Source organism: Aristolochia californica, unplaced genomic scaffold (assembly GCF_029961685.1).
Source record: "Aristolochia californica isolate CCGP_79_NKW_82.1479 unplaced genomic scaffold, dmAriCali1.0.hap1 SCAF_2, whole genome shotgun sequence".
Lineage (NCBI taxonomy): Eukaryota > Viridiplantae > Streptophyta > Magnoliopsida > Piperales > Aristolochiaceae > Aristolochia > Aristolochia californica.
This window is the reverse complement of record NW_027181881.1, coordinates 39297150-39308404: the sequence shown is the minus strand read 5'-3', so window position 1 is coordinate 39308404 and position 11255 is coordinate 39297150. Positions and strand designations below refer to the sequence as shown.

The window sequence follows — 11255 nt, the reverse complement described above, 5'->3', positions numbered from 1 at the left end:
CTATCCACAAAAATAATTTTTATGCTTTTAATCCAGATCTTCGCATCAATCATGAAATAAAACGGGACTTAACATGATCGAGTAATTATATAAAGATTAACTTATAAGCTTTAATAATGTAATGAATTAAAAAATAAAATGCTTGGGTAACCAAAATTAAGACTAGAGAGTAGAGACACTGAAATTGAAAAAACAAAAAAAAAATCTTATTCTTATTTGTTCTATTTAATTTCCAGTTTGTACTTTGAAAAAAGAAAGTGGACCGGGCCGGTTCTTAGTTTGGTAGGCACGGGGCAGGACAGGTACTCGCCAGTTTTTGGGCAGCCCTTTCCGCTCCCGTCTCTCGGCCATTTCGAGGGTTTCTGGTCGACAGCCGTGGCTCCAGCTCCGTAGGCGTCCGCCGCGACAACTGCTCCTTGTGAGTCTCTCTCTCTCTCTCTCTCTGCGTCATTCTGTGGGAGTTTGGTCTACCCATGAAGCGCATCTCCTGGTTACCTCAGAAGGAGTCAAAACTGTTGAGGGGTTGTGTTCTAGTCGGTTTTTTACTTTTATATCAGTGCTAATGGAATCTTGCGAACGGGGACCTCATCTGCCTTGTCCTTTTGCGTTCTCTGAAATTCTGATCTAACGAATCCTACTTAGTATTAACCGGAGAAAAAGGAGAACTGACAATATGGAAGTGACGAATATGTCATCTGACCTGAACTTCCAATTATTATTCGTGGTTGTTTCAAATAAAGAAATAAATGTGACAAATCTTGCCGTTCAAAAGAAATCCGCAACTTCGCATTACGGAAGGAGAATCCATAAACCTTAACATTGTGACATGCCTCTCTGCGACGTTGGGGTTTTGTTAACTTTCTTCTTTTCTATTTGATATGGCAGTTTTTTGTATTTTGTTAATTTGACCCAATATAGGTTTTTGGTCAAGAAGGACAGTAGGAATCATTTCGAGGTTTTACTGTAGTGCCTGTACAAGACTGTATGCAAATTAGCAATCTAGGCTGTCTACTTGACCGATGTTGCCTAATATTCTTATAGAATTAAACTGCTTCTCCTTGTCGCATTCTGTTGATTCGTTTTCTTCCTGTATGCTTAAATTCATCAAGCCGTCATTCCTGTTAAATTTCCACTGCAGAAGATAATTGCACTTGGAAACTGTCAATGCCCCCTCCTACTTTGTGTAAGTGTATGAGATGTGTTTGCCTGGTAGAAATGAGTTGATGTGTATGTACTACTTCTTTTAAGGTTTTGAGTTTAGTGTTAGTAACTTTTTTTCATTTCCTGGTATATGGTTTTTAAGATTTTGTGACTTTGTGTGGTGAGAAGCAATGGTTTGCTCCCTTGATAGAGACTTTATTTTGATTCAGTATGTGAAAATAAGAGAAAATAGATGAAATAGAGAAGAACAATGAAAGAAAGAAGAGAGAGAGAAGAAGATACAGAAGTCCCGCAATGTGCAGCACACTATTCAAGGTCAATAGTTGATCTCCCTCTTTATTAAATAGGTCACTTAATTGAAAAATATGTACAATACCAGAAATGCCCCTCTAGACTAAACTATTTATGTCTCCTAGAATACAAAGCATATGTATATGAAAATTGAACCTACCATAACTCGACAAATACTCTCCTAATCATAGAGGGCAAACACAAGTATGTAACTGACAAAAATACTCGTGACACTTACAACTTTAACACTCTCCCTTAAGCTAGAGCATATATATCTAAAATCCCCAACTTGTTACAAAAAATCCCATCATCTCGCTTTCCCAAAGCTTTGAAAAATACATCACCAATTTGATATATAAATTTGACATAGGGCGTGACCATGACTCCAATCATCATAGCATCCCTGATAAAGTGACAATCGACCTCCATATGTTTAGTATTTTAGTGGAATACAAGTTTACTTGCAATAAAGAAGAGTATGTGGTTTCACATTCCGAGATCTACCAATTCGGCAGCAGATGTGCTTTCCAGGACTGGAGCAAATCTACAATCTCTTGTTGTTAGGAATTTACTTCTATAGCTTTTGTATTTTTCTCTGTTAATATATATATACATATTTTTCAAAAAAAAAACTTGCAATAAAGATGACAACTTGATTGTCATAATACATTACCATAGCCTCTTTAGTAGGAAAACTCAATTCTTGCAACACAAATTGCACCAATAGAAGTTCACCAATTGAAGGAGCAACTACATTCTGCTTCTTGCTTTTCCAACTCACTAAATTACCTCCAACAAATACACAATATAACTTTTTGTCCATGGACTCAAAGTAGTGAGCATCAAAATATTTGGCAATTTGAAATGTCTATATGGCTCATATAACAGTCCTTTCCCCGGTGAGTCTTTCTTGGGAGTTCCATAAACTAGCTGGTTGTACTTATTGCAAAAGCAATATCAGGTCTGGTCACTATAGCATAATTAAGCTTACCTACTAGCCTCCTATACATGATTTTATCTCTGAGCTCGTCACTATGATTAACCTCCATAAGAGTCTCCACATATTTAGCCCCTAACTACCTACACTCATGTAACATATCAATCACATAACTTTGGGTCAGAACAATAACTGCTGTATTTCTTACTACTTCAATCCCGAGGAAATATTTTAACGTTTCTAGATATTTGGTTTGAAAATGGGTTGCTACATGTCCTTTCACCTTCTCAATACCTTTGTCTTGTCACTTTCGGGAAACAATATCTCATCAACATATTCAATCAGTGCCACAACTCCAAAGGATCACTTCAACACAAACAAAGAGTGATCACATTGACTTTTCTTAAATCTCAAGGACATCACCACACAATTGAATTTATCAAACCAAGCTCTAGGGCTCTACTTGAAGCCATAGATAGCTATATGCCATCTGCATACTTTCCTAGTTTTCCTCTGAGCAACATACCTTGGAGGTTGTTTCATATACACCTCTTCAATTAGATTGTCATACAAAAAAACATTTTGAACATCCAATTGGTATAATGACTAACCTTGATTAACTGCAATAGACCCACAACAAGAGAGACTCTTGAAGACATCCACCCCGTAATCTTGTGTATATCCTTTGACCACGAGTTGGGTCTTATACCTTGCCATGAAACCAAAAGCCTTATATTTCACTTTATCTACCCATCAACATCCTACTATAGTGGCCCCTATTGGTAGCTTGTAGGAAGACCATGTTTCTCTATCAGTCAAAGTTTCCATCTCAACTTTTACAATTTGTTTCCAAAGAGGTGATAACAATGTTTCACAGAAGAAGGAATGGAGCAGGATGACAAAGACAATGCAAAAATTTTAGTGGGATCAGACAAGTTATCAAAGGATACTAATTTGGAAATAGGGGTGTTTGTTACCTTTTCAAGTACAAGCGTGAATACCCTTGCAATGAGACAGGGAGATACGAGAAATAGACAAGGAAGACATTGACACAGGTGAAAAAATGAGCCCTAGAGTTGAAGCCTTGGGAGGTGTCCTTCGCTTGTATACATGCAATGATTTTGGTGATTCTGGAACAACCACTGGAACTGATACAACACTAGGCACATCGTAGAGGAAGTGGAGCAACAATATCAACACCCATATGAAGAATATTAGGTTCGACTGGCTGGAAAAAGAATAGAATGTTTTCAAGGATGGTAACATCAGCTAAGACATAAGTTTTTCTGGTAGATGGAAAGTAGCACTTATACCTCTTTTGAGAACATGAATACCCAAGAAAAACACAATGTAACGGCTTTGGGAGACAATTTATCAATTGAAGGACCAATAACATGAAGATAGCAACCGAGCCAAACACATGTTTAGAACAACATCACACCAATAATGTTTATGAAGCTTCATTTGGATTATCATTGTGCGGACAACCTGAAGCAAGTGTTTGTTCTTCCTTTCAACCACTCCATTCTTCTAAGGCATATACACACATGATGACTAGTGAAAAAGACCGTGGTCAATACCAAAAGAATCAAACTTATTATTCACGAACTCAAGTTCATTATCAATGTGCACACGAAGTGAAACACAAATTTGTTTTTCTATTTCATTATAAAACTTGTGGAATACATCAAACACTTTTGATTTCTCTGAAGGGAGATACAACCAAGCTTCCCTACTTTAATCATCAATAAAGGAAACAAAATACTGATATCGTAAAAGATTGAGAACTCGATATGGACCTCATACATCTAAATGAACAATCTCAAATAAACTATGACTTCGATGTGGATGAGAAAGAAAAACTATTCTATAGTGCTTCCCAAAATGACATGAATCACATTGAAAAGACAAGGTGGAGGGTAACTCTAGAAACAACATTTTGAGGTTCTTTGGAGATGGATGTCCTAGCCTCAAATGCCACTGGATAGAAGATTCTATTGTCTGGAGTGTTGTGGGTAACTGATGGGTAGAACCTTCCTAGTAGTAGAGGCCTCCGCTCTCACTCTCAGAACTAATGGTCCTCCTCATTTGAATGTCTTGAAAGACACAATAACTAGGATAGATTGTTACAGAACATTGAAGGCTTTTATAATTTCACTCACTATCAACAAGAGAAAAAGAACATTCTAGAGATGAGGAAGTAGGCTGGACTGTCCCAACACCATCAACAGGAGAAAAAGAACCATCTGCTAATGTAACATTTTTAAATAGAGAAGATCGATCGAGGGAAGAAACATGGTGGACATACCTAAGATGTGCATAGATGCACCAAAATCAATGACCCATGAAGAAACTAGAGTCATATGGAATGTAGACATACTTGACTAGCTATAGTAACTGTAGTAAGAGGAACAACCTGGTTCACATATGGGGAGGAAGCTGTCAACTAAGCCATGCATTGAGGCAGCTATTGAAGCTCATCAGGTGCACCAAGAAGAATGCCAACTGCATTAGTAGTCAAAGATCGTCCACCTTTTGTGACACTTCGAGTTTGTGTAGGTAGACTTACCGTACTTATCCAAGCACTTGAGTAATGATTGGTACGACCATAATGAGCACACCACCTCTCACTGCTGCCTTCTCCACGACCTTGACCAAGATCAAAGGTATCTCTACCTCAACCACGTCCACCTTGGCCACATCTATAAGTAGTCTCTGAATTACTGTGTTTGCTGAATAATGAGATCAATAACCCTTGTTTCTTTATTCTCCTTGCTACCAGGTGGGACTACAACTACTTCAACTTGAATAACTCACTTAAACACCTTGGTTAGGAATGGCATATCAATTGTTGCAAGAATCTTAGCTCAGACTGCATCATGCTCCAAACCCATACTATCTAGGAATTTAGCCGTGTACAACTCACTCCATTGCTTTTGAAGATTTGTTTCGTTTGTAGTAAATGGGTGATACATCTCAATCTCCTGTAATTTCCCTTGTAGCTCTCTAAAATAATCTACTAAAAATCTCTCTCCCCTCTTCACAGCAAATAGTTGAGTGTATAGCTGATATACCCTCAACAGGTTGCTCTCTTGAGCATATAGTGACTCAAGAACATTCCAAATTTGTTTGGAAGTCGTAGAATGCATGATTTGTCTATCCATACTATTAAATAGCCAGGTCATAACCTGACTATCCTCAACTTCCCAATCGTCTGTAAGTGGCTATGGAAGATCACCCTCAAATATTTTGCGTTCCTCTTGGCTTTCAAATGGATTTTTATTGATCCGGCCCAGCTCAAGTAATTTGAGCCATTCAACTATTTGTGGTAATGATATTGTATCTTTCTGTTCTGAATACCCACCTTTCACAGAAGTGACAACTTCTCCCAAATCAAACATGACTAGACGTCAATGTACTTCAAATAATCTGAATATAATGCAGTTCAGCAACAAAAAATTCAACAAAGAATCATATAAACACACCAAGTAGTCTATGCAGATGATGTGGGAAATTGAAGGCATCAACTCATTAACAACCACGAGTACAATATAGATTGTAATGGTATGAAATCACCTCAGATCACACAAGTTCACCAAAATCAGAGGATAGTGTAGACCCAAATACTAGTCTGGGAGTCTGCACAGGCACACGGACAGGAAGGTATTCTTTAACAAGCCTCTAGGGGTACTAAATCAAAGATGATTGCTCAATAGGCAGTACACACCATAAACTCTAAGGTTATGGCATAAAAACGTAAGGATCTAACTTTTAACTCCAGTCAGCAGAGAATTGAAGAAATACCCTTCCTGGAGACAGTGCAGACTGAGAAAGGAGAGGAGAGATTGATTAGAACTTCACTTCAAATAGATCTTGTACTTTGGTATCATGTGAAAATAAGATAAAGAGATGAAATAGAGAAGAAGAATAAAAGAAAAGAGAGAGAAGAAGATACAGAAGTGCTGCAATGTGAGGCAAACTGTTTTAAGTGAAAAATATGTACAATGTCAGAAACGCCCCTCTACACTAAACTAATATCTTTTAGAATGCAAAGCATATGAATCTGAGGATTGAACCTAACATCCACATCAAGTAGACAAATGCTTTCCTAGTCTTAGAGGACAAACCCAAGTATGTAAAATGACCAGAATACCCTTCACACTCACAACTTTAACTCAATTGGTGTACAATAGAATTTAGGGTCAGTTACAGCACAAAGAAAGTTGTAAGAGAATTCAGTTTTTCTAGAAGTTAACAGGGAGTAGGAAGGTTATTAGCTTCTCTTAGAGAAAGCGAATTTACTAGAAGTGTTTGATTTTATTTTCTCTGAAGAAAGTTTTAATGACACGAAGTGGTATGATGTCTTTCTCAATTTCAATCCTTAGTAACAAATGAAACGTTAAGTGCCTCCACACTACCATTGCACCTTCTGAAAAGGCTGTTCTTAGGTTAGTGCACTTAGAAAGTAAATCACTCAGGAATGGAAAAAGTGAAAGTTCTTTCAAGGTGAGTTGCTTTCTTTAGCTAATCTACATTTCACCAAATTTTTCATGTGCACCATTGCATTTTTAGTACTTTTGGTGGAGGATTAACTTTATCTCTCAACTTTCTTTGTGCTTTAAAAGGGACAAGCATTTAACTTTATGGGTATCATGCTTTGCATCTCTTGTGCACTTACAAATTGGTGTACCTTGTAATTGATTGATTAAAGTCTTAAAATTGTAAGCATGTATATGACATGAGGAATGGATCTGGTTGGGTTTTGTTTCCCTTTTCCTTCTTTATTTGAAAAAAAAAAGGAATGAGATGTAGTTGGATTTATTTTAAGCATAAAAGTTGAAAGTTTTTATTACAGTTCTCATTCAACATCTACAAAAGAATCTGACTAGAGGTAAATATTAGGAACATATCAGAGGTGGGTGTATAACTTGCTGCCATCCAGTTCATGTTTTGATTAGGTGCAGTTTGTGCTCTATTATTATAGAAAGTAGGCCATTGATTTTGTTCTATTATTATCTGGAGTACATAAACTAGTCACCCATGACTAGATGGTTAGATTCAACTCGAAGAGGGTACAATTTTCAAATTAACCAGATAATTAGAAAAAGTCACTATTTCTAAATTAAAAATATTGTAAATTGAAAGTAGATTTCTACAGAATGAGGGTCAGGAGGAAGATGTCTTGTTGGACTCTAATGAGCAAGTTAGATTTGTAGGAGAATGGGCAAATCATCTCTGGCCTAATTTAGATAAGGTCTAGGCCACCTGTTTAGTGAAGCTGGAGTATTTGAACTCTTGTATTTGTTCTGTCTGCACCAATTACTGTCCTAGTGATGAGGTAAATTTCCTTATGCAGGATTAAATATGGCAGGGAGGACTCGAATGCCTCGACACCCTCTTAATGATGGTGCACATGGCTTCCATGAGGCCCCCCCTTCCATTCTTCTACGACATGGCCCCCCTCTACCTCCTCACCCTGCTACTCTAGAGGAGGAACTCATGATTCAACGTGGTGAGATCCACAGGCTTCATGCTGAGAACAGGCATTTGGTTGAAGATCATATGTCTTTACATAGGGACCTAATGGTTTCGAAGGATGAGATGCACAGCTTAAGTGAACTCATACCAAAACTGCGAGCAGAAAAAGAGTCCCATATAAGGGATTTGATCGAAAGGGGTTTGAAGTTGGAAGCTGAACTTCGTGCTATTGAGCCTCTTAGGTCAGAGGTTCTACAGTTGCGATCTGAAGCTCAAAAACTAAATGCACTGAAGCAAGAAATGACTACTCAAATTCAGGGTCTCAAGAAGGACTTGAATAGGCTGAAAGCAGAAAACCAGCAGATTCCTGCCATGAGAGTTGATCTTGAGGGCCGTCATCAGGAGCTTTTGAGGGCCAGGTTAAGATATTTTTTCTTTACTATTTTGGTTTATTGAAAATACTAATAATTCAACGTTACTGAACACAAACCATAGGCAAACTATGGGGACACTCAAGTGGCTCCAAGCGTGCGGTACAAGTAGTTGATCCAGATCTACCATTTGAATGATCCTCTTCTAATTTAAAATTAGTTTGACTTGTTACCTGTCAGAAAACCAGGTACCTAATCACCAGCTATGAGCCACATGCTTTCTAAGGAGATGATTAGTTATACACAACGACCTTTTTTTAATTGTAATGTAGCTCAGGACAGTATCCTATAGTTGGTTCATAGACCATATACCATCTGCAATAGGCCTTCTGACTACTGGTCAGGTGGGCTACCACTTTTGCCAAGAGTGCAGCACCTCTCCTTGTGAGTACCCTAGGTTAGGCACAAATACTACTGTTACATCACTCTTCCATTTTCTCATTTGTATCCGCTTGTCAGCTGAATATTTCGATGGAAAAGCAGTTATTGAGCGACCAACTCAAAGAAGTCGGGTGTTTGGCCGGTGAGTTACATTAACTGAGTCGGCTACTGGTGTTTTTTAGGACTGCTTTTGAATATGAGAAGAAGGCAAACATGGAGCAAGTTGAGCATAAGCAAGCTATGGAGAAAAACCTTGTCTCTATGGCTCGTGAGGTTGAAAAATTACGAGCAGAGCTCATGGGTACAGACAAGAGTGCAGTGAGACCGGGTAATTTTCTTTGACTGGTTGTTCTAATGCATGTTTCACTGGTTTAGGGATCATGACTAAGATGAAAGTGAGCCTGGCTTTTTTTTGTAGGAGGCAGTGGTTATGGTATGTTAAAAGGCAGTCCCGAAATGCGGTACCCAGGCGCATTTGTGGATGCTTATGGGGGTGACAAAGGGTTTTATGGGGCGAGTTCATGGGGAAATCACGAGAAGCGGGGACCACCTCGTCGTTGAGCAATTTGATGCGTCTTTTGTAACATATTGTTATTTGGTTGGTTATATTACACTGCAGATCCTTTGATTTAACATAACATCTGAAAATAGGAAAGGAACAGGAAGTACCGCCAATCTTCTTTGCCATGGATGGTTGAATTATCTTCTGCTTCATTGGACTGAAAGTTTTTTTTAGGGCATTGGACTGAAAAGTTTATGTAGAATCCTGCTTAGCTCATGAGCTTGTTCTCTGGCATTTAGTTCTCTTTGAAGTTGCATGTTAGATTATATATTTCCAAGAGAAGTGGGAGAAGAACGAGAGAATGTACATAGAAAGAAAGAGAGAAGATAGAGAAGAAGAGATGTTGTCACAGAAAGAGAAGCAATCTTATTAGGGGTCAGGACCAACACAAATACTTATGTAATTACTGATATAACAAAAATACCCCTTGCCCTCTAAATTACATAAAACAGCATAAAAGTAATAAAAATAAAGTAAACAGTGTCACAATGTTGGCACTCACTACCATGTCTTCAATGAAGTATCAATCTTGTTGATGTACTTGGGCGCTTTATGAAACAGGGGGTAAGGTCCAATCAGCATTGCTACTAATCACAACCCATAACCACAGGATCCTTTACCTCAAAACCTTCACACACATTTTTACAGGCCATGTGGGTCACAGCCTTGTACTCTGGGCATTAGATCTAGCAATCATTGTTTACTTTTATGTCCTTTGTATCACTAAATTTCCCAAACAAAGGTGCAAATATTGGTAGTTGAACTCTGATTACTTTGTACTCAGCATAGTCCACATAAGAAAAATTCTTAACTTTCCAACCAACCTTTTATATTGAATCTTATAATTTAAATATGGACTTCGACATCATGAAGTTTACAATTAGGTTCTGTTGGTGTTTCAAATGGTTTAGCTCCCAAAAATCTAGACTCCAATAGTAAGTCTATGAATGACTTCCTCTAAAATAAAAGAATCCCACACTTCTAGCCACTTTGATTTCTAAAAAGCATCTCAAGTACCCTAAGTCTTTGCTTTGAAACTATCCCTTCAAGTGATCTGTCACTTCTTCAATGCCCTTCAGGTCTCAATAGTGCACCTAAACCCAAATGGCATAATCAACTTGTTGCACTTTTCAATCTAGGCTTATGGGTTTTATTTTAGACCATAGATGGCCTTTGTCAGCTTACAAAATTTTCTAATCCTCCCTTGATTAAAATACCTTAGGGGTTGCTGATAGAGACAGAGATAGAGATAGAGATTAAATATAATGTAAACGTTGTATCCAGCTACGTTACATAGCTGAATAGTTAGTCTTAGTAATCAATTAGGAGTCTTTGTAAATTTGTATATAAATACCTTCCTCCACACAAATGAAGATATGACAATTAATTCCCTTTTCCTCATATTCTATATGGTATCAGAGCTTAATCAAATTCTTCCTTCTCGTAGCTGAAAATTGTGGGAGTTGTTCGAAGCCATCGTTGGAGATATTCACCGCCGTTGCTTTCGCAACATCTGTTGTCGTCGACAACTGCTCGTCGGCCGCTTCCATGGCAGACTCCCTTACCCTGCATCTTCTCGATAGCCGCTACCTTCGTTGTTGCTTTTGTCGCCGCCACCGCCAACCCCGACAACTGCTCCTCATCAACGCCTCTAGACTCCCCCGCTTTCTCGGCAGAAAACCAGAGATGTAAGTTAGGGGAGAAATAATATTTCCCCCTTAGTGCGCACGAAGACTTCGTGCGATTTCACACGTGCGAGTTCACACATGTGGCCTTCGCACGTGATAAAAAAAAACTTTCTTGAACTCCCTGACTTTTTCTTCCTCATGGCTCCTGAAGAGACTCAAATTACTATTCCCAATGCCCATGATCCAACAAAACCTCTTACGGTGCTCAACATCCATCAACTATCTTTACTAGAAGCTTCATATGGAAGTCATTCTTATCGGTTATGATCTACACAAGTTCGTTGATGGTTTCTATCCTGCGCCATCAGCCACAAAGATGGTAAATA

General features: G+C 38.3%; 1 protein-coding gene across 1 annotated transcript; it reads left to right on the top strand.

Moving 5' to 3' along the window:
* The first annotated feature begins 306 nt into the window (after nucleotides 1-306).
* Nucleotides 307-9398, top strand: LOC137955818 (protein FLX-like 3). Its single transcript, XM_068802968.1, has 4 exons — nucleotides 307-418; nucleotides 7746-8286; nucleotides 8862-9007; nucleotides 9098-9398. Exons 2-4 carry the CDS (start codon nucleotides 7754-7756, stop codon nucleotides 9238-9240), a joined length of 822 nt encoding a protein of 273 aa, XP_068659069.1. The 5' UTR covers nucleotides 307-418; nucleotides 7746-7753; the 3' UTR covers nucleotides 9241-9398.
* The last annotated feature ends 1857 nt before the right edge of the window (nucleotides 9399-11255 follow it).